The sequence below is a fragment of the Tenrec ecaudatus genome, chromosome 16, assembly GCF_050624435.1.
Source record: "Tenrec ecaudatus isolate mTenEca1 chromosome 16, mTenEca1.hap1, whole genome shotgun sequence".
In the NCBI taxonomy this organism is placed as follows: Eukaryota; Metazoa; Chordata; class Mammalia; order Afrosoricida; family Tenrecidae; genus Tenrec; species Tenrec ecaudatus.
Genome location: NC_134545.1, coordinates 11179360 through 11203539, shown reverse-complemented (window position 1 = coordinate 11203539; position 24180 = coordinate 11179360). Strand labels below are relative to the sequence as shown.

At 50.5% G+C, this 24180-nt stretch overlaps 1 protein-coding gene across 2 annotated transcripts; it reads right to left on the bottom strand.

Moving 5' to 3' along the window:
- Positions 1-785: 785 nt before the first annotated feature.
- On the bottom strand, positions 786-24161 carry WSB2 (WD repeat and SOCS box containing 2). 2 transcript variants are annotated; one of them, XM_075534370.1, is made up of 9 exons: positions 23975-24161; positions 16697-16865; positions 10253-10497; positions 10032-10163; positions 5286-5386; positions 3659-3831; positions 2673-2783; positions 2458-2565; positions 786-1756 (listed from the first exon to the last, which is right to left on the bottom strand). In XM_075534370.1, the coding sequence occupies exons 1-9, from the start codon at positions 23985-23987 to the stop codon at positions 1594-1596; spliced, it is 1215 nt and encodes a 404-aa protein (XP_075390485.1). In that variant the 5' UTR covers positions 23988-24161; the 3' UTR covers positions 786-1593. The 2 variants fall into 2 exon arrangements, with proteins under 2 accessions (XP_075390485.1, XP_075390484.1); XM_075534369.1 differs by lacking the exon at positions 23975-24161 and having other exon boundaries at positions 16697-16884.
- Positions 24162-24180: the final 19 nt, after the last annotated feature.

The following is a 24180-nucleotide window of genomic DNA, read 5'->3' as shown; positions in this document are numbered from 1 at the left end:
AACTTCCTTAACTTGTACTGACACCAAAGCCGTTTCTATCTCTGCGACCACGGACCAGATTTCCCCAGGAGGCTATGGTGGCATAGCGGATACACACTGAGCCACAAGGTCAGCAGTTTGAACCCCAGCCGCTCCACACTTGGAAAATGAGGCTTTTTATTCCCACAAAGATTGGACAGCCTCAGAAACCCACCAGGGCAGCTCTGCTCTGTCCTCTGGTCTGAGCATCAGGTTAACCCACCCATCACACGTGGTATGTTTGCGCCTCCAGGCCCCAGCAGAAATGTGAGGGCTACCTGCCAAGCAGGGCTGAACAAGGCCACCGTCGAGTCACACAATGAGCACAAGACGAACCCCAAATGCAAAATGCAGTTCAAGCCCAGATAATGAGTCTGGTTTGAAGAGGTGATTTTTCTTTAAAAAAAAAAAAAGAAAAACCAAGCGTTTTACTGTGTTCCCCCCACCCCCTTTAGTGAACGCCTCAATCTGAAATGTTTTTCTTCAACAAAGGGCTAGAGGCAGGGCCTCTCCTCTCTTCCCGGTTCTGTAATGTAAACTGGTCTTCAGGAGGAACCCACTGGGAAGACCAAAGGATACCACGTTACATCTCTTAGAATATATTGTTTCCTAAGGCAGACTTTGCTTGATGGGGTGCTGTGATTGGCCAGCTGTCCTGCAGCTGGGGAGCTAGGGGGCACAGCTGACCAGTCCGACGGCTCGGGCAAGTCTTGTCAGCAAAGTCACTGCCACCCTCCTCTCTGCAATTATGAGACAGCTCACAACTGTTGACTTCAGGACGATGTTTTTAGTTATTGAAAAAAACACAGCTGTACCTTGACATTCGTTGAGAAAATACAAATAAATACGATGCTACTTAGTGGCAAACCACTGAGGGCTCAGCAGCCACGGAAAAGGTCATGCAGGTGAGGGATTCATCCCTTTGTAATCTCACACCAACGAGTCACCTCCTGCACATGCGCACCACTGTGAGAAATGATCCTAGTGTCTATCACTCCCTAACACACTCTGGTCCACCGGTAAGGAATGAAGGGAGAGACCAAACGGCTCCAGGGTCCTGTGAGCTGGTGGCCAAAGGGGGAGCCGGCTCGGAGGAAGGACAGCACTGGTCAACGCCAGAGCAACTGACCACAGCAGGAGAGGCCTTCATACCAGCTCCCACGACACTTGAGGGACGGTGTGATAGGTCCTGGGAAGCCACCCTGTTCCCTTGGGGGACTTAAATCTGTCTGCCACAAGTGGGGCTCTTGAAGGCCAGTCATTGCGTTATCAGAACTCCAGTAACTGCTCTTGGAATCAGAAGGACAATGCTGATGAGAGTGGATTTAGGTGTAAGGGGGGAGAGGTCTGCTCCTGGGGGAGAGTGGGGGGAGTCCACCCCAAGACTGCCTTTCAGAGGTTGGAGAAAAAAGACCCAAGTAGGGCTGAGCCCTGTGATCTGCATTTGCTACATTCTATTCCCAATCCCAAACCGAATTTATGTTTCCAACCAAGACCAGCTGTCTGACCCACAGGCCAGCGAGTGCCTGGCCAGGAAGAGGAACGGAAGCAAGCGAAGACTCCCCCCAATGGTGCTTAGAAAGTCCTGTACGTGAGGAACTCTTTCATCTTCTTGGGTATTGGCAGTGCTAGGACTTGGTAGGTTGTCAGGAAACTTCGGAGGGCTTTGCGGCACAAGTGCTTCAGGGAGGAGAGGACTCTGGGAGCCGTCCAGAACTGGACGTGGCCATCTCTTGTCCTGAAACCAAAGAGACTGGTGAGTGGAGACAGACACTGAGAGCGTGTGCTCACTGTGACGGGCGTGAACAGCTGGGGATGTGAGGAGTGGAGAAGGCACCCCTGACTGGGAATGGAGACAGGCCCTGGTTGTCAGCACCCAAGGCACTTCTGATGCCCATGGGCCATTGTCTGTCAGTGCTCGGACCAAACACTCAGCAAGTTGTGACCCTATGAGACAGGGTAGAACTACCCCATGTGGATTTCTAAAACTATAACTCTTTTTAAGAGTAGAGAGCCTCGTCTTTTGAACTGCTGATCTTGCAGTTAGCAGCCCATCACACAACCACTACACCAGGGCTCCCATTCCAGCACAGGTCTTTCTAAATCCGACTAGCTGGTCTCCGGTAAGAGGGAAGAGTGCCACCTACTGATCACAAATGTTGCCTGGAAGGTGTTCTTGCTCTACATGGTTTCTCAGAAATTCTTAATGTGATGCCCTCCGGTGGACTTGCCCCATTAGATGGTGTGAGTTGTCAACCTTTCATTCCATGTCCGTTAAGTATTCAGAGGAAAAGACCACCGGTTTATTGGCAAAATGGAACATCAGAATTGTATAAAATGCCGGATGGCCTCAAAGGCCTACCTCATAGGCAGGAAAATGCTAGGGGCCTTCATTCCCTACAAAGCTCCCAGGTGTAGCAATTCCACTCGCATACGTACCCTGTAGCAATCACTCCGCCATGTGGGAAGAAGGTGCAACACAGACCATTGGTCATGGGAGCAAACGCCACGGGCTCTTTCAGTTCCAGGGCCCAGATCCTGAGGAGCCTGGACAGGAGGGGAAGCAACCCTGTTACACCAGGAGCGGCCTGGGGGCAGGCCGGCCGCCCGCCCCAGTACTTGCTCTGAGGCTGCACAAGCAGAGTAGCCCTCACCTGTCATCCGCCACTGTGGCCAGGTACAGGCCTTCTGGGGAGAAGCACACGGATCGCAGCGAGCTGATGTGCACATCACTGTCGTCCATGGGTGGGTCGAGCTGAGTGTGGCTGTGGAGGGCAGGGACAGAATGGGTGGCCTGGAGAGACCACACCCACCCACCCCACCTCCAGGCAGGAAGCCAGACTTTAAGAAGGTTCTAGGTGCACCTGGGTCCCTGGGGAAAAGCTGGGACAAAACTGGCTTGGGAATATCTGGTGAAGGGGACAGATGGGTCCAAAACAACCCCCTTGTGCTAATTTCCTTCCACAAAGTAGGTCAGCCCTCACTTTCGTGTCCTGGTACAGTCTTTCCTAGGCTGAGAGACATGCTAAGGGTAGAGCTACCTGCTAGTTCAGTGGTTCTCAACTTTCCTAATGCCGCGACCCTTTCATACAGTTCCTCATGTTGTGGTGACCCCCAACCATAACATTATTTTTGTTGCTACTTCACTGTAATTTTGTTACTGTTATGAATCATAAGTATCTGATAAGCAGAATGTATTAGGTGACCCCTGTAAAGGGTCATTCAACACCCCAAGGGTCGCGACCCACAGGATGAGAACCGCTGTGCTAGTTGCTTCCCCAAATAGCAGAGACTTGGGTGGGGGGATGGGGGACAACTCATGAGTGAAGGCATGGGCCTTCATTCTGGAATTGCCTGTTCTTCAGGACATGACTGTCCTAAGCGTGTGAGATGGAAAAGCTTCCAGGATGCTGACTGCCCACAGGTGTCAAAGGCCTACTTCAGGGACTGCAGTTGACGAGGGGACCTTGCAAGCACAGGCCTGCCGTGCAATGATCATTATATAGTCCCAGAGCATCTTTTCAGCCCCACAGAACCTTCCCGGGTCCCAGCCTCAAGGACACATGCCGGGTCCTGGGCAGGCATCTTGCCAGTTACCTCACATGGAGGTCTCCAGCGGGGTGGGGTGGGGGGTGCTTACTGCAGTGACCGCAGCCTCTCGCCAGTGTAGGGGTCCCACATGATCACGTTGGTGTCATAGGAAGCCGTGACAAGCAAGGCGGAGTCAGGGGAGAAGTCGCAAGAGACGACACTGCTCTGGTGGCCCTCCAGCTTCCGGATTAGTGTGTAGGATCGCATGCTCCAGAGAAAGACCTTCGGGAAGCAGCAGGTGTTCAGTTGGGGGTTGGCGGGGCAGCCCAGGGAGTACTGGGCCTCAGGAGAAGAGACCACCCCGCCCTTCCCACTCTGGTCCCACAGCCCCAGGGCCAGGTAAAGCCTCCTGTCGTCCACAGCCCTGCCTAATGTGTCCCTGGATTTAAAGGGCAGGTGGAGGCTCTGCAGTGTCACCAGGGGGCAGCCTCATAGAGCCTATGATGCCCCCACTGCTGTTGGGTCGGTCCCAACTCTTGGTGTCCTCAGCTAGGTCAGAGGAGACCTGAACGCCTCATGCTCTCCGACTGACTGCTTCCAAGGTGCACCTGGGTGGGCTCTAACCTCCCACCTTCCCATTAGCAGCTGAGCACTTTCACTGCTTGCGGCAGCATGCAGGGACTCTGGCGCGTCCTCCGAGCGGGCTGAAGCCGAGCTGCCCAGGACCAGGACTGCTGGCCGCTATCTACCTGCAGAGGCAGCCGCATTCCCCACTGAGCCCTGTTTGCAAACGGGGCCAGTTTGTGATGAGGGCCCCTAATCCAACTGCTCTTTCCTCTCCCCTTAAAATCAAAAGTACGGGACAGAGAGGGAAGCTCCCCTGGCTGGACCTTTGGCACCCCTCCTCCCCAATCTGGAGCTCTGAACTGCGGAGACATGCTCCAAGACTCCATGTCTGACCTAGCTCATCAATCACCCTAACCCTCCGAGAATCATTAACATAAGCTGCGTTTTATGTTCTCTCTTTGAAGAGAACTCATCTTTCCCAAGTTCCAAACCTCAAAAGAATGATTAACTAGCTGGGCCCTCCTGGGGCGCAGCCCCAGCAAATAGTCAACACACATTCAAACACAAACCACCTGCTCCCCAGGGGCTCTCGGGCTTCCCACACAGAGCAGAGGGCAACCGGTTCTGATGGGAACTGGACATCCTATTCAGAGGAACATGACCGGTTCACAGGAAAGCTAGATCCACTGCAGGCTGTGACTTTTGAAATCTTAAGACTCCCAGGGGATTCAAAACAAAACAACCAAAAAAAAAAAAAAATGAAACATGCACCTCACTGCCATCAAGTCAATTCTCACAGTGACCCTATGGGGCAGGGTGGAACTGCCCCTGTGGGCTTCTGACACTGTAATCCTTGCTGGGAGTAGAAAAGCCTCATCTTCCTTCTAAGGAGCAGATGGTGGTTTCAAACTGGTGAGCTTTTGCTTAGCAGCCCAAGGGAGCCACCAGGGCTCCTCTCAGGGGACAAGGAAGCTTAAACCACCCCTGTGCTACCATGTGCCTAAGGTGCACAGCCCTCTGTTGATGGGAGAAACTGACAAATGCCTCCTTCTCTTGGGGATCGTGTGAAAAGTACAAACCCACAGGATCTGCAGGAGCAGGCAGACAGGGTTAGGGACCTCACTGACCTACAGTCAGAGGAAGCACGGCGCCCAATGTCAGAGACTTACAGACTTCTCTCCAGCTGCAGAGCACAGCATGCTGCAGTCCGGGGAGATGGAGCAGCAGTAAACCCATTGCAGGTGGCCTGACAACACCTGGATCTGTTTACCTGGCGGAGAAAGAGAAGCAATTGGTCAGCCAGCCCACCACAGGACAAAGCAGTGCTGGTAGCAATGTCCCCACCTAGCCAGCACATCCACTGGATTCTCTCTTAGCTGAAGCCCCCAACCACTGCTGTCAATGCCCACCCCATCCCCACTTAAGACAGGAACAGCAGCCTCCTCTTTCCTCTGAGAAGCAGCTGGTGGGTTTGAACCACCAACTGTAAGGTTCACACCCAAGGCTTGCCCACCAGCACCAGCAGGGCCAGGTTGCACACAAAATAAGGGACATTTTAGTATCAACGAACATTCCTTCTAGATCCCCATCCTCAAGGCTTCTGAAGCAGCCTTCCCAGTGCTAAGTCTTCCCCTTCAGCTCTTGCCTCTGCTACCTCATCACAAGGATACCACCCCAGTTCACACTGCTCCCCGCTTCACTGGGGCATCCAGATGAGCAGGCACGTGACCAAGCCAAGTCTCAGTGTTTTGAAAACTAGAAGAAATAGCTGAATAAATGGCAGTGTAGTAGTTATGTGTTGGGCTTCAATCCTCATGGTTGGCAGTTTGAAATCACCAGCAGCTCTGTGGGAGAAAGACTGGGCTTTCTACACCTGTGAACACCACCGTCTCAGAGACGCACGGGGCAGTCGCTGTAAGTCAACACTGCACTGATGGTCTGAGTTTGGTTTGGGGTTTATAAGGGCTGCGGTGGTGTAGTGGGTTATGTGTTGCACTGCTAACCACACAGTCAGTCGTTCGAAACCACCAGCTCCTCCTGGGGAGAAAGAGGAGGCTTTGTACTCCTGTAAAGAGTTAGGGAATCTGTCCACAGGGGCAGTTCTACCCTGCCCTATAGGACTTGAGGGCAGGGAGTTTGGTTTGGTTAAAGCGCTCCCCTAATGCAGGTGCTGGTGAAGCTAGAGATTTCCTGGGGACATTGCTTCATGAAAAAAAAAGGCAATATGCAGGAAAGAAAAGGAAGTTCATGATTCCAGGTTTCATTTCACAGAACAGCCCCCAAATGCCTGGCAAACTGTGTGTGTGTGATAGCCATTACTGTCAGTTGTCACTGAGCTGATGCCAACCATGTGCCAAGGAGAAGCGCTCCAACGGGTTTTCAAGGCTGTCGCCGCTCAGAAGAGGACCGCCAGGCTCGCCTTCCGAGTCCCTTCTGGGTGGGTTTGAACTGCCAACCTTTTGGCTCATCGTCAAGTACTGAACTGTTTGTGCCACCCAGGGGCTTCTGGCTCTATGGCTGACACAGTGATAGAACAGCACGGGAGGTTACCGGGTTGCAGGGAGATGGCGTGAGGGGGTGGGGCAGCAACCGAGGGGAGGAGGAGAGAAAAAAGAGAAAACGAGGCCATCACGACAAAACCCCAAAGGAACAGAAACATGTTTCCTAAAGCTACCTCTGGCCCTGCCTAAGGAGCCCTGGGGGTTGAGGTGCTGTGGGTTGGCGTTGGCCTGCTCACATAAGGTTGACAGTTTGAACCCACCAGCTGCCCCTCGGGAGAAAGATGAGGCTGTGTGTCCCCGTATAATGATTTACAGTCTCCAAAACTCCATACAGGGTTGCTAGAGAGTTGGCATTGCCTCCCACCCTGGCAGTGAGTTTGCTTTGGTTATGGCCCTGGTTATGCACTTATGAAGCTGATGCATATGTATGCATACACACACATCTATGTAAATTAGATTTCTTCCCAAGTCACTCCTGGTTTTCCAGCTGCCTCCCAGGACAGCTGAGTATTAACTAAATTAAGCCAGTGCTGTCAGCAGAGTGTAACACCACTTTCTTCCCCTTCTCCTGGCTGCCCTCGGACAGGATGAATCTTGAGTGCTACCCCCCATCAGCCAGCCTCAGCAGCTCCTCGCTGCCTACCCCAACTACCGTGTGGTCTCCACAGCTGCTCTGAGGGGCTCCGGTGACGTCTGGGGCGCACTGCCCCTGTGCTGAAAGAAATCCTGGGAGGGGCCTTCCCACCAGCAGGCAAGTCTGTCTATGCTGGCGGGATGATGGGGCGGTGACAGTGGTAGAAACCATCTACAGATCTCGTGCGGCATTGGGGTGCTGTCCTGAGGGCCCCACGGCTCCTCCCTACGAGGCCACACCCCTCCTTGTGGCTGTGGAGGGCTGAGGAAGTACTGGCTCCAGGGAAAATCGAGTGCCTTTGCCGGCTCGAGGACATACGCTTTGACACAGACTCTCCACGTGGCAATTTCTTCTTCCAAACCCAGTCCCTCTGTCCCAGCCCACTCTGTGGAGAAAGGACGAGACAGTAAGCGGTCCTTCTGTGCAATAGTTCATGAAGGATAAAAACCTGTGATACTTGGAATTCTTTTCGATGTCACTCCTATAGATAGCTCAGCTCCGGGCAAAATTTTGCAAAAGCACATCTCCTCTAGCCACAGAGAAAGTACCCTAGGTGTGGTAGTTACGTAATCTGTTGTCAACTTGAAGCTTAAGCATGAAAGGGTGGAATTTGGCCTGTCAATCAGGTCGCAGCTCGATGATGACCTCATTTGGAGGTGCTAAGGAGATAAATAGCTCGCTGGAAGTGGGCACGACCACTCCCTGCAGGCATTCCTGACACTATTGAGTCTGATGGAGCTACACAGATGGAGCCAGAGCTCTGGAGCTGGAGGAGCCACATGGAGACCCCTGCCAGCACTGAGATGCTTATACCGCCACTGGATCCACAAGGCTTTCTGCCCACTGGCCTGTGACCTTCCTGCATTGGGCATCATTGCATGTGTTTTGTGAGCGAGTCTGAGGAGGACTTTATAGATTAGTATCAGATATATGGGCTAATATTGGACTGATGGACTTGCTCTGAACTGGGCTCGGATGATTTCTCTTATACAATCGCTCTTTTATATAAAGCTCTTTCTTATACACGTATCAGTGTCCATGAATTTGTTTTTCTAGTCCACCCAGACTAACACACTAGGCCTAGTTTCTATTTCATAAAGAGACATTCCAGCTCGGAAAGAAAGGGCCTAACATTCACCAATCTGGGTCAGTGGTTCTCAACCTGGGAAGACTGACCCCAGGGGGGCACTTGGACAGGTCAGGAGACACTGGTCTTCACAAGTGGAGGCAGTGGCATTGACATGGGGTGGGTGGGGTCCCTGGAAAGGACTTCACTGGAGTGTGTTCGGTGTCAACAGTCCCGAGGCTGAGACACTGGGACCCAAGTCATGTCTTTTCCAACAGGAAGGAGAGCCTGTTGTAGGAGGCCAAGATTAGTTCCTGGGGATGGTAATGGATTACATCAAGTCCCCCTCAAAGCACAGGAGGGTGGGGGGGGGCACAAAATCCTAACCACTGTGCCTGTGGCTACAATTCTATTTGGGGAATGGGGTGTCTTTAAAGGATGTGTCATGAGTTAGAAAAGAGATTCAACAGCAATCAAGGAAACCGAGAACGAGGAAGTGAGGTGCCAAGGCACAGGAGCACGGCCTGGGCGCAGAGTCTCAGAGACAAGGGCCTTCCCTTGGAGCCAGGCTCTGCTGGACTGGGGCTTCTAGCCTCCTAAACTGTGTGTTAAAGCCCCCTCTTGGAATATTTTTGTTACGGCACACTAAGACAGGGGCACAAAACATCCTTCTTAAAAATGTACTAAGCATACACACACACACCGTATATACTCGTGTATAAGCCGAGGTTTCCAGCACATTTTTAATGCAGCTTTTGTGGTAAAATTATGTGCCTTGGCTGATATTCGGGTTGGTTTATATTTGGGTCTATACGGTAATCACACAAAAACAGACAGTGATCTAGCTGTGGAATTAAAGAGGAGCTGAGGTAGCACAGTGATTACAGCACTTGGCTGCTAACTGAAAGGTTAGCCCTTCAAACCCACCAGCCGTTCCACAGGACGAAGAGCTGGCAGTCTGCTGCCCTGGGGATGTACAGCCTGGAAACCTAAAGGGGCAGTTCTCGTCAGTCCTATAGGGGCCGTCCATGCCAGTCCTATAGGGACAGCCCTAGCAAATTCTATATACATAGTCCTATAGGGACAGTCCTAATCAATCCTATGGGGACAGTTGTCAGTCCTATAGGGACAGCCCTAGCAAGTTCTATAGGGGCAGCCCTAGCCAGCCCTATAGGGACAGTTCTCATCAGCCCTATAGGGGCTGTTGTCAGTCCTATAGGGTCACTACGAACTGAAGCCACAGCAGTGGGTTTAGCTTTCTGGTGATATTAAAATTGCTCCAGGGATGGTGATTAAAAATTTTTTTCTAAAAAGGCTCTTTCCAAAAAACTCACTGCTATCGGGTTGATTTGATTCACAGTGCTCTTTAGAAAGACTGCTTAGGATGTGATGGTGGAGGGGAAATGCTGATTTAAAAAAAAAAAAAAGTTCGAGATCAGTGGTTCTCAACCTGTGGGTCGCGACCCCTTGGGGGGTGTCAAATGACCTTTTCACAGGAGTGGTCTGATTCTTAACAGTAGCAAAATTACAATTATGAGTAGCAACAAAAATAACTTTATGGTTCGGGGGGGGGGTCACCACAACACAAGGAACTGTATGAAAGGGGCGTGGTCTTAAGAAGGTTGAGAACCAGTGTTCTAGATGGAAGGACACTGGAAAAGTGCAGAGAGACCATGGGGTATTTCTGAGGCTGCCAAGAAGCTCCGTCACGTACCATGTTTATTCAGGTCCCAGATGCGAAGAGTTTTGTCCCGGGATGCAGAGACCAGGATCAAATTGCCCCTGGGCGTGAAGCTCAGATCCCTCACGACATCTTGATGGCCGGAAAGATTCAAAAGCAGGAACCCTAGTGTCGGAGCGGGAGCTCTCAGTCAGTGGCGGGATGTCAGACGTGCCCACGAGCCACCCAGCACCCCGTGCCCAGCAGAGACTTACCTGACTGCACCTCCCAAATCTTGATCTGCCCATCGTTGAGCCCTGTGGCCAGGATCAGGCATGAGACATCTGGCACTTGGGGGTGGTGGCGTGCCCAGAGCCTCCTGCTGGGTGGGGAGGGCCACGGGCTGAAAGCCAAGCCCCAGACAATCTGACCGCAGTCCAGGGTCTTCTCTTTGGGGCTGCCTCGTCCTTTGGGATCATTTTTGCTGCTTCGGCTCTTGGCTTCAAACCCTTTGGGGATGCTGGGGAAAAGAGAGATTGCTTAAAGAGTCGGGGCATTGTTACCCTGAAAAGGGACCTTTCCATTCTGGACCACATAAGATTTTGAAGTCCTAGAGACAAACTGGCCATCAGTTAAGTCTGACCTGCTTTTCATTTGAGATGCCATGTCTGAGAGGCTCCAGGGGGCCTGGTCACCCACTTGATATAGCCTCCAGAGGTGGGGGGTGCAGACCTGCTGTGGGGGGTTACCCATGATTTCACACAAGGTTCTTGTACATTTTGACGCACAGAAGGAGATAAGAGCAAGCGGCAGGTTTGGAATGAGGACACATGTAATGGCTGAGTACACATCTGTAGCTCCCGGCCTCATCGCTCACTCAGGCAGCCCCCAAACCAAACTGCGTTGGCCGTTAAGCCCATTCTGCTTCACAGTGACAGGATGCCATCTTTGTGGAAGCAGGCGGCTGCGTCTTTCTCCCATGGAGTCGCTGCCAGGTTCAAACCATTCCGCAGCCAAGTGCGTTCACCACTGCGCCACCAGGGCTCCTTCAGAAAGATGCCAAGGAATTGTACTGACGGGTGGTCTGGTTCTTCTCCTTCACCCACTGGATTCCAAGCAATTTCACTCACGTTCCTGACAGAACAGCTGGCACAGGGACCAGCCAGCACTGGCCAGAAGGTTCTCTTAGCCCATCTCCATTTCCAATGGAATTTCACAGGCCATGAAGCAGAGGATCAGACAAGCTGCACGAGGCTCCTTCCTTATGAAGCAAGGCTCCATCCATTTCCCAGTCTGGCCAAAAATGTCTCAAAGCATCGGGCTGTGCCCGAAAACATCCCTCTCCTCTGTCTGCAGCCCATTTTTCTCAGTGAGCAAGCACCCCCCTTTCCTCGGTGGCTCTGACCACTCTCTGGCACCCAAGGGGAAGCTGGGATGTACGGTTACTGGGGTTCCAGGTCCTCCATGCACAGATTTACGGCAAACAAAGCGCAGCTCGGCCATCGGGGGACACTGCACAAAAGGTTTCTCAAGAATATATTTGGCTTGGTCTCAATAGGGGGGCCTTAAAAAAAACGAAAAAGGTCGTGGACAGCCCCACTTCCCCATAGAAGAATTCACTTCAAAGGACAGCACTGAAGCGACAGAGCACACAGGAGCAAATGAAAGGAGAGGAAGAGAGAGCTGAACACATCCTGGCCCACCAAGCCTTGAAGATAATATCCCTGCTCAGAGCATCCAATGCACAAAAAGGACCATATGGCTGGCCCCACTATGAGACACAACATCCCTCACTGACCCATAGTCCTACAGAGGACAACACTGGAGACACAGTGTGGGAATTGCGCCCGATCTGACCCCTCCACATCAAGGCAAAACTCTAAGGGTGTGCAACAGAACAGCAAAGGCAACAGAGCAACAAAGTCCCAAGGGAATACCAAAAATAGACTTTGGGGCCAGGGCATGATACCCCATCAGACTCGACCAGAAAACACTCCTAAAGGACAACAAACAGATCTTGAACTATTTACAGGTTTGTCTTTTGTTGCTTTGTTTTACTGCCTTGGTTGTTTTTTGGTATTTATTTTCTTTACAGGTCTATCTAGATAATTAGGCAGGATAAACAAGCTAGAGGAGAAAACAAGGTACCAACGGTTCTGGGGGGACATGGGAGAGGGGGATGGAAGTGGGTGTTAACAAACCCAGGGACAAGGGAACAAGTGATCCAAAATTGATGGTGAGGAAGGTGTAGGAGGCCTGGTAGGGCTTGATCAAGGGCAATGTACCCAAGATAAATTACTTAAACTCAAATGAAGGTAGAACATGAAAGTGGGACAAGAGGAAAAGTAAAAGGAAATAGAGGAAGAAAAGAGAAGAAGGAACTAGGAGGCAAAGGGCATTTATAGAGGTCTAAATACAGGCATGTATACATGTAAATATATTTATATACAATGATGGGGAAATAGATCTATGTTTCTATATTTATAGGTTTAGTATTAAATTAGCAGATGGACATTGGGCCTCCACTCAAGTACTCCCTTAATGCAAGAATACTCTGTTCTACTAAACTGGTATTCCATGATGCTCACCTTCCCGACACAATCACTGAAGACAAAGCGGGTGCATAAGCAAATGTGGTGAAGAAAGCTGATGGTGCCTGGCTATCAAAAGATATAGCATCTGGGTCTGAAAGGCTTGAAGACAAACAAGCGGCCATCTAGCTCAGAAACAACAAAGCCCACATGGAAGAAGCACACTGAACACCCATAACATGTTTTGCACACACAATGCAACACTGGCTTCTGAGAGCTGTTGAGTTAGTAAAATCCAAGACAGAGAGGTCAACTAAGAAAGTTACGGTGCTTTGTTTGTCTGTGTCCAAAGGAGTCATCTTGATAGGTTGTCTTTAAGGACATGGGACCAGCAATGGAGCTTATTAGGAAGCTTTAAGAAAAGTGAACACTGCACTGGTGAGGTCAAGGAAATTGCAATGAGGAATCTTCCTTCCATCACAGCCAAGTAAGTACCTGCTTCTTCCTTGAGGGTAGGAATTCCTCACCCACCGGCAGCCCTGATCTTGCCCCTTCAGACAGCTTTCTGTTCCCCAAACTCAAAGAATAGTTTAAAGGAATGCGACCTGAGTCCCTGGTGGATGGATGCCCACACTGTCATTTTGATATGGTATACATTGAAGAACGCTGAATTATTCAGGGAAAGGTTAGAGAGATGTAACACCACCTTCAGAAGTGCGGGGCATGTTGAGAAACAGATTTCACACTGGCACGTATTAACAAATGTTCCCATGGCTTTGCAGTAGTACTTTTTTACTTACCCTGGTAGAGCAAATCAAGAGGGACGAGATTTACCAATATATACTCTAGTATAACCCAGACAATATCAGCTGAAAAACCTGCATTAAAAATGTGCTAAAAACTCGGCATATACACAAGTACATACGGTAAATAAAACAAAATGGATACAAGGAGCCACATGTGACCTCTTCCCTGGGAGAAGGACAGCAGAGAAGGGGGGAAGGGAGACCCCGAATAGGGCAAGATATGACAAAATAACGAGGTATAAATTACCAAGGGCATATGAGGGAGGGGGGAAAGGGGACGGAGGGAGGGAAAAAAAAAGAGGACCTGATGCAAGGGGCTTAAGTGGAGAGCAAATGCCTTGAGAATGATTGGGGCAGGGAATGTATGGATGTGCTTTATACAATTGATGTATGTATATGTATGGATTGTGGTAAGAGTTGTTGGAGTCCCTAATAAAATGTAAAAGAAGAAAAGAGAAAAAAATGATTAGGGCAAAGACTGTACAGATGTGCTTTATACAATTGATGTATGTATATGTATGAACTGTGAAAAGAATTGTATCAGCCCCAATAAATTGTTAAAAAAAAAAACAAAAACAAAAAAACAAAATGGAGTTGAGAGACTTCATCTCAGTCGATTCAGATCCAGATCCACGAGCATTCCTATAGTTGATATATCTGTAACTGACGTTCACTGTGCATACATGTGTTTTCCCTAAAGTTTTCGGGACCCATTTTTGCAAATTGTGTTGGTTTATACATTTTAAAGCATTTTAATCAATCTAGCTATAAGTTTTCTCATCTGTTAAATCAGAAGGAAATGAGGCAAGTGTAGGTTCCTGCAGCTTTAAAATTAGATGGTAGTCACGTACTGCACTTAAATGTCCACAAGATGGACTGTGAAATGGGGCATCGTGGGATTGGGACGTGGTGCAAACACCATGTCATCCTCTGGTCCTCTTTTGTCTCTGAACAAGCTTCATGTCTGATCAGTGACCGCCGTCGTGCTGAGGCCGAGGGACTCACTTCTGTGTCTGGTCCTCAACTCATGTCACTTGCAATTTCTCCATATCGAATGCAGGTCCCTCTGGCATTTTTATGAGCCTGGGAGCTTCCGCGGGAGCTGATCCTTTGCCAGCTTGGAGAATGTTCCCTTTGTTTTTAAGGATCAGGGTGATGGTCCAGTGCAACAGCATTGATTGCTGTTTATTATCTTTGTGTTGTTTAATAACCTTCGCTGCTGCTCCCATTAGCGCTGGTTTTGCTGCGTTGGGGGCCCTGATGCTCTTGGTGGTGATATTTCAAACGAGAATTAAACAGAGAGAGAACATTTGCAACGCAGGAGACGTGATACATGACACTGGCTGCTGCTGTCTACAAGCTGAAGGACAGGGTACACTGTTAGGCAGTCAATGTTTTTGATGGAAAACACAGTATACACGTAAGCATGTATTATGACTACCCAGACACGGATGCATTATATATGATTATATATGTACCGTCATTCCACGCCTGGCGATACAATTGCTTTGCATACACGAGACGTGTGGGAAACTGTTCTGTAGGTCCCCTTCTCTGATTGGGATTTCTGCACACTACAATGACCTCTGGGACCATGGACATTTCTGCAGTCGAATGATGCCCAACAGATGTTATACCGCACATGACTTCAGTCGAATGTGAGGCTGGCCATCAGTTTGTGTAAGGTTTACTCGGACACTGCTACACAGGTGCTTCCTGACTGCACCTGAGACCCAGTGGCCCACAAAGCCTGCAATATTTACCATCTGCTGTCCCTCATCGAGATGACCAACTGTGATCTGAAAATTTAATTCACCAACAACCGGAATGTGATGGTATGGAAGTTACAGAATCTGGTGTCAATTTGGGACATGAGAGGATTGAGAGAAGGGGTGGAGCCTCGTCTTGTCAATCAATCACAGCCAGGGAGGCCTCTGTGTGGGCCTGGCCTTCTTCTGAGAATTCTGGGAAATCCTGTATTCCTCCTTGGAGGCCAGAGACACTATCTCTCTCTCTCCACATTCCCTGGGAGACATTGCAGCTGGCAAGACACATGGAACTACCTACTACCCTGAGCTGGAGAAGCCACAGGGACCTACCCTGATGCAGCCTCTGAAGCCATAGAAGCCAAGGTGAGATCCCTGCCAGTGCTGAGATGCTTACAATGCCACTGGATCCAAAGACTTTCTACCCATTAGCCTGTGATCGTCCTGCATTTGGCGTCATTGCATGTGTTTCATGAGTCTGACAGATTTGTACTTTATAGATTGGTACCAGACATATGGGCTAATACCGGACCGATGGGCTAGAACTAGACTGGGTTGGGATGCTTTCTTAATGTACAATTTCCCTTCATAGAAAACTCTCTCTTATACACATATGAGTTTCTATGGATTTGTTTCTCTAGTCTAGCCAGACTGACACAGATGGTGACTGTTTTTTGGTTGGGCCTTCCTGCTTGTGAGCAACCCGACCTCCCCGGATGATGATCAGTTCACCTGCCTGACCTTGGGCCCCAGCTTTGCTGTCACGGGCACCACTCAAAAGGCAGGTTACCCCCAGAGCAAAGCACTCTTCTGGAGAAGGATCGGTCTGAGCGCCTGCTGACCATTCCGAAGCGTCGATCAGCTGAGGGTGCAGGAGTTTAAGTCAAGGAGCCCTGGCGGCACCACCATCAAGCGCCTGGCTACTAACTGGAGGCGTATGAACCTACCTCACGGTGGCTGCAAGGGAGAGACACTTCATGATCTGCTTCAGTATAAGGCGGCCCCGTGGGGGCAGTGCGGCTGTTATGGGGGTGGGGAGGTGTCACTAGGAGTCGGAATTGATTGGAAAGCACCCCGAGAGGCTTCAATCAATGATGTTGCAACAGCACGGGCAGAGATAGGACGGTGAAGCAACATGAAGCAGGGAACCAGAGTCACTGAACTGCATGCATGAATGAATGTTTTCCCCCCAGAATAAAATTAAGTAGTGGGAGACAGGGGACAGATGGGTTTCCAGGAGACTTTTAGCATGGCAGCTTGGAACTTCCAAACTGAAATGTTGTTTTGTTTTTGTTTTCTTAAAAAACAAAAACAAATAGAAAACAACATTGTTTTCCCTTACCAAAAAAAAGCTAAATATTTAATTAAAATGTTAAAATGATTTAAAGATGTCTGAAAACAAGGCGTTAAACACTTTACATGCAAACAGTATAGTATGTGGCTTTTTTCTTAATAAAGCTGCTTAAAAAACAAAGAAAGTTTAACTCGGGGCTAAGTCAGTAGACCGTCCCTGCACTTCCCTTTTCCTAGTCTCTGGCGGGAAGAGGGCCACAGCACGGGAGTGGGTTGGGAGTGCACCCCTCAGAGACTCAGGGCCAAGGCAGGGGAGTACTTACAACTGTTCCTCCAGAGGCCAGGGGATCAGCTTGACGATACAGTGTCCTTGAGACCAGGCAAACCAGGAGCCGTCCGGGGAGAAGGCGACGCTCCAGGTCTCACAGCTGGACTTCCAATCAAACTGGTGGGGGCGCCCCGGCTTGAGTTCGGCCAGCAGCAGTGGCTCCTCTGCGGTGGGAAACAGCATGCTTCAAGTCCACTCTCCCCCTTCCTGGGGCAGAGAGGGAAGACAGGCTTCCTGACCACCTAACTGAGGGAAGACACAGGAAAGTAACAGGCTTCCAGGGACAATGAGTGGAACTTTCTGGGCTCCCAGAGGGAGTTGCCACTTACATGACCCAGGAAGGCTAACAGTAGCCACAGACCGCATACCACGGCACTGACTCAGGCCTGACTCCTGCAGGTTACCTGGGGCTCAGTGTAACCTTTGAACAGGAGCTCAGTGAATGGAGCCTTTGCCAGGAGGGCTGAGAGAGAGAGAGAGAGGGGAAGTGGAGAGCTACCTGCACTAGGACTGGGTTGGAAGGTACAGATCGTGTAGTCTAAGTTCTAGAAAACTCCAGGGCCCTGAATGGTACAAATGGTTAAAACTCTCAACAGCTAGTCCAGAAGCACACTAGCAGGAAGGCCTGGTGATCAATCTACCTCCCACAATGCCGCACTGGACACCCTACGGGAGCACCGGGCTGCTCTGTCATCCTGAGTGGGAATCCCTGGGACGGCAGCTGGTTCCAACTAACCTGCTCCTGAGACTCTGAGAGACAACAGCAGGGCTCAAGGGTCCCCTCTCACCCACTCGCATCAGCACCCTGGGATCCTTCCTCCTGCTCATGTCCCCTCACCACCCTCACTTCCATCTCCTTCGGTCCTGGTTTAAACCTTCACCACCTCTTGGCCAGCTCTTTGCCAAATCACTCGAATGAGTTTCCTGGTCCCCAACAGTCCCAGTCTGCTAGGCCCCCGTTTCACACGGCGTCGCTTCTTTCAAACATAATTCCAAGGCTCCCAGCCGTCCATGGCTTGGCCCTACAACCTCCTATCCAGCCCACTTCCCTGCATGGGACACTGGCCCCACAAGGCTCCTGAACTCACATTTCCATCTGGACCCATCTGCTGCTTATGAGAGCCCCACCCGGATTCACAACCAGAGAGCACACCCATATCACACGTGATAAAAATGGAAATCAATACCACCTTGGGTTATTTCCTACCCTCCAGTTGTACCAGTTTCCCTCTTGGCCCCGTCCCAGAACTTAAAGTGCCTTTAATTAAGCACCCCACCACCCATCTGTCAGTTAGCGTCCAACCAGACTCCACACCTGACCCTGGTCATGAAGATGACACAGGTCTGGCCCACTGTTCATGCTCTTCTACACAGAGTGACCACAAGTCAGAGTCCACGCAAAGGCAGCTATCAACATTCAGATACCAGGTTCTCCCCTCCTCCGGCCTCGCACAGCCTCCTGTGCAAGGTGGGCCCCTGGATGTGTGCCATGGCAGCAGTTTCGACGACAGTTCTCTGCCAGGCCCGTCTCAGTGAGTGACCAGCTGGTACGGTTCAAGGCCCTCCGAACGGATTTCTGTCTGTGCAGACCGAGAAACACACTAACATCACAAAGCTGGCTTCCATCCTGAATGAGGTTACTTCCTGAGGCATATATTCCGCTTTAGTTGTGTTCGGACTTTGACCCTTGTACAGCTGCTATGAGATAAAGCCTGAATTGCCTCCTTGTGGAAATGCTAAAGAACACACCCACCCACAACCACACAAGCAGCCAGGCCCTGGATGAACAAGCTCTACTCTGAAATCTGTCTCTAGGTTGAATTCGTATGTTAGGTTGGGACAATGAGGTGCTGTCAGGTAGTCAAATGTTTGCCTTCGTTTATAATACACAGTACACCTTTCTATACATGGGAAAACATTAAAGGGCCCTCCAGGCCCAAGAAAACATCTTTAACGTAATACTATAGTGATAATAATCAGTCTTTTGATGTGCTGCCAAGTGGGGCTCCTCTGTTTTTACAAGGCATGCATTCATCCAGGCCCATAGGATGCAGGTGCTGGGGGGTGGGGAGGGACTCTGGGTGCTGGGGTACTCGCTGAGCAAATGTACCATGCTGCCCAACCACCACATGTAGGTCTTTTACAGTCGAGAGGCACGGCCAAGACCTCGGACACTAAGGAGCAGGGGTGACGAGCTAGCAGAGAAGAGAGAACTGTGACATTCCCTTCTGCTTCCATACTTCTTGTCTTTATTTGTGCTGTCTGTAAAGGACCACCACTGAGTCAATTCTGACTTACCTATTCCAGAAGGTTTCTGAGACTATCTTTGCAGGCCTCATCTTTCTCTGGAGGAGTAGCTTGTGGGTCTGAACCACCAACCTTGTGGTTAGCAGCCCAATGCTCCCTCCCACTGCACCATGAGGTGCTTAGGAAATGCCACTTTCATTCCCTCCTTCCTTCCTTCCTCCTGACTTAGCACTTTCAAAGAGGTAGAAACTAACAGATTTAGCTCTCCACCTTGTGAAGAGAACTCTAGTTCTTTAGTGATCCAGGAACTGGTATTGGATGCTTGACAGGGGGGAGCCTTAACTCTGGTTTGTTCACAAACCAATCGTTCAAAGCTGCCTGTGGGTCAAAATGTGAGGTGTGTCTTAAAATAGAGGGATGCTCTCCCTGCTTCTACTGTTTTCCATCCTCCATTCCCACCTCCCAGGACACGATCGATCCCATTATTCTTCAGCTAAAGTCCAAACTCTCAGAATTCTTTCTGCATAACCCGATCCCTGCCCTCCTTCTTCCACTGGGCCTTGTATACCTGCTGTCTGTGCCCTAGGCTTCAGCCCACTGGCCACAGGGCCTTTGCACCAGCAATTTCCTGTACCTGGAAGAAGAGACCAGCACCTTTTCTTCATTTAGGCATGTCAGCTCTTCATTTAGGCATGTCAGCTCTTCATTTAGGTATGCCAGCTCAAATGCCACGTCTGCCCAAGTGACCCGCCCTCACAACTCCATCAACTCCACGGGACGAGGGCCTGCGTGTTTACCCCAGTGCCTAACAGAATCCCTAACAGAGAGCCAGCAGTCCGTAAATATTTACTGAACAAATATACATGGGAGATCCTCTGGAAATAGAAATGAAATGAAGCCCCTGAAACGAGGAAGATGCTTCTGCCAACCATTTTCACAGGAGCCATACCCAGAATTCACACTCTATTTCCGACACCTAGAGGTTTAATCTCTTGCTATTTTCAGGTGCAGGAATGTAGGCGCTAAAAGAAGGAAACAGCCACCAAAAATCCCCACTGAGGCATGCTTCCCTCTTGGCTCTAGAACTAAGGCAATCCTGCAGGGGTGTCTGGGCCCAAACTAAACTTGGCTACTGGGAAAGAAAGCGCTAATTAGTGTGGAATCTAAGAAACACACTGCCATGCAGTAAATTATCTCTTATGACTCTCGCAGCCATAGCCTTTGTTACGCTCACCCAAGGATCTTCCTTTTGCTGATGGGTCTGGGTAAAAAGGTGGGGGGCGGACATGGATTATATGATTCCACTGTGGGTGACTGTTACACGGGGTTCATTGTGACTGCCCTCCTACTGGGTATAAAATGAATCATTTTCGGGAGCAGGAGAGGGGATCTCACTACCAGCAAGAGAGAAGAGCTGGAATGGAGGGAATCCTTTGCCCACTAAGATCCCTGCACACTGGTCCTCCTTGATCTAGGAGATGGCCTGACAGCAGCAGACCCAGAGCCGGAGCACGAGGCAGAGTGGTGGACGGCGGGAGGCCACAGAGCAAGTAAAGCTGAGTGTTTTGGGGCAGGAGACTGGTTTGTGGAGTGAGGTCCCTCTGGACACTTAATTGGGGGAGCTGGCTAGGCTGAACCCGACTGCCTTCGGATTGAGGTTTCCAGCAGAGTGGCGTGCCTCTGCGGCATCGACTGGCAACCCTCAAAGAGCTCTAACATTATCAGAGCAGGGTAGGAGCCAGGCCAAGGGGCTGAGGGCCGGAGAGAGCCTACCTACAGGCACGGCTGAGAAGCAACTGGTCCGACTGAACAACTGTATCCTGAACATTTCTCACCTAAAGTGTAACCGGTTAACTTTCCTGATAAACCCCACAATCCTGTGAGGCCTGTGTGGATTGCCCCAGGAATTACGGAACCTAGATGGAAAAGTGGAGAACTGTGGGAAAGATCAGGTAAACTAAACTTGGCTCGTGGGAAAGAAAGCCATCATTAGTGTGGAATTTAAGAGACAAACAATCAAAAGAACACTGCCCAGAGGCCATCCATTTTTATGTGGGATTCCATCAACAGTGACCAGGGGTTACGGTTTTCTAATCCAGCACTAGGCTGGGGTTGGACCACTAGGCTGACTGGGGAAATTGTTATGATTGGGTATCTTCTGTGCTGGGTGATAGGCCTTACTTAACAAGTGGTAAAAGCTAGGGCCGAGCCCATAGGAAGCCCAGTGACTTTCCTGCCTCAAGACCTTCACCAAAGCTGTTTCCATCAGCCTGCAATGCTCTTTCCCTGTCCAGAGCCCCAAATCTTGGCCCAGGTGCTCCATCTTACCATTCGGGGTACAGCTCTGCCAGCACAAAGCTTTGTGATCTTGAACTCTAAAGTAGCCCCATTTAATGTCCTTTATAGCTTTCATTTTTTTGTTTTGCTTTGATGGTCTACTGAATAGGCTCTATTGCTTCCTCCTCCCAGGCTAAAATGAGAGGCTTCTTTAGGACTTGAAAATTGTGCCAGTGTGCCGTGAGGTCCAATGCGGGGGGCTGCAAGTCAATCAACGTGATTGTTGCTAGGTGCTGTGGAGCCCGTCCCCCACTCCCAGCGATCCCATGTGACAAACAGAACTGCCTCCTCCCGGCCCCGCCCCCCCCACCACCGTGTTGTCTTTATGGAAGCCGATTGCCAGGTTTATCGTCTTCTGACGTGCTGGGTAAATTCAAACAGTCAACCTTTCAGTTGACTTAGCAGACAAATACTTTAGCACTCATTGCACCTCAAGGCTCTAGTTGGTGGCTATGAACTGCCCCTGTGAGTTTCGGAGATGGTAACACTTTACCGGAGTGACTGACTGGTGGTTTCAGACTGCTGACCTTGCGGTTAGCAGGCCAGCGTGCAACCAACATGTCGCCAGGGCTACTGCGCACTCAACATGTGGGGAGCCCAGATGACATTTGGCCACACGTACCAAAGACATGCCAATGATCAAGGCCTAGGATGAAAGAGAAATGTAAAATGGTCCAAGAATTTGAAATCGAAAAAAAAAAAGAGAATTTGAAATCGATCCCAAGTTGAATGCCGTATAGACTTGTGTATAAACTGAGTTTTTCTGCACATTTTTAATGCAGTTTTTGTGGTAAAACTAGGTGCCTCAGCTGATATTCTGGCCGGCTTATATACGAGTATCTACAGTAATAATATTCGGGTACAGTGTTTTGAATAAGATATTTCAAAATTTCATTTCACTGTTTCACTTTTTAAAATGAGGCTACTAGAAACCTTAAGTGATATCACGTGTCTCCTATTACGGTCCATTGGCTAGTGCTGACCTTGGTGGTGGTAGGGGTGGGAGAAGATGCCCGGCACAGAGTAAACACTGGGTAAATATTGGTTGAATGACCAAATGGATTTTAACTACTGGTGGGGTGGTATCTACTCACTGTCCATTAAAATTCCGTGACAATGGGCTTTTATTCCATTTCAATATAAGAGAAAACTCTCTGGCCTTTTCTTACTGTAGCTCTGCTAAGAAACCCAGAGGCTGGAAACAGACTCCAGTCAGAAGGGGAAGCCAGCTACAGAATGATTTCAGATTTAAATGTAAGTAGCCCAGCGGAAGCTATAAAAAGATTCAGACAATCCTTGAAAACAGCAGGGGCCATTTAAAGAGTTCTATGGGAAACATGATGAGAGAGAGAGACAGAGAGAGAGCCTTTATGGAGATGAGAAGGCCGTGAGAGGTGCCACTGCACCTTTCAGCGACTCCAGCAAAGCAAAAGCAAAGTCACTGCCCAAATTAGAAAGCTACACCACCCCAGGGAATACCCCCATTTCCACCTACCCACCGGCAATCCCTCTCAATTGGATCAAACACGCCAGCCCAGCCTGGCAGAGCCCCAGATCTCGGCCAGCAGCATCCTGTTAAGAGGCTGAAGGGAGGAAGCTGTGTCTTTGGTGAGATTGGCAAAGAGGATCTGGAATAAATTCCGACCCTGGTGCGAATGACCCCTACAGAATCTAGCTTTCCGCACAGCGGGATCAGTGTTTGGGTCAGATGGTGGTTGGCAAGGCCAAGCCCCAGGGCTTATTGAGATGTTTGTCTGTCCATAGCAAGCTTGCATTTTCTATTCAGAATGGCTTTCCAAGCATATCCAATATCACCCGGCTTCCAGTTTTCTGAGGATGACATTCATTCACATGGCTAGGGCTAAGTATCTCACCCAGCAGGTATATCTTAAACTTGCCTGATCATGGGCGTCACCACCCAGCAGCAACCTTCCGCAGCCCCGCCCCACCTGAATTTGTCTCCACAGAGGACAGCTCCAAGGAGGGGACTTCAAAAAGTTCGTGGAAAAAAATTCAGTCTTTGAATTCCATTAACCCACGAACTCTTTGAAAGACGCTCTTGTTGCACTACAGATGTATATACATTGGTAACATAGATCCAACCCTCTGGACTTGCGTACAATGCAGTGACATTGATCTCAGATGACTTTTATGAAGAGGCAAGTTTGGAATGATCCCACCCACCCACTGAAGAGGGTGCTATTATTATATGCACTTTACAAATACAGGCTGACACTTGGGTGGTGGGGGGTGGGGTGGGTAAGTGGCGTGTCCAGCACCACACAGCTGGCAACACTTGGACCCAGGAGTGACGAGGCCCTAACTTGGCACTTAGGCACCCACCCCCTTTTAACTTGGCACCTGGCCACCCCCCCCACCCTGGGGTATCACCCCTTCAGGGTCTCTGGCGCCCCCCGCCCAGCCAGGAGGTCCCGGAGGAGGCAGTTCTCCCCCACCCCCCACTTCCCACCCCTGCAGTCGCCCGTGGCTACTGACAGCGAAAGTGAAACAAAGCTGGGGACCAGGCGCATACCCCCCACCCAGTCCCTGCCCACGTCCAGGGCTTGGGCGCCCTGCCGCCTCCGTGTCCTGGTCACCCTCTACGCCGAGCCACCACCGGGAGTCCCCCGGGACCCCGGGAGGCCGGGCCTCGTCCCTTCTAGGTCGATCGGCGCCCGGCCGCACTCACCTCCGGCCTCCATGGAGGACACGCTGCTCCTGCGGCAGGCGGCGGGCGCCTCAGCCCCCTGGGCCGCGGGCCCTCATGCCGCCCCCGCGCCGGCCCCCGCCCCACCGCTGCCTCGGCTGCCGCCGCCGCCGCCGCCCCGAGAGGCCATCAGCTGCTTCCCGTCACATGGCGACAGGGCGGCGGGCAGGCGGGGACGCGCGCAGGGG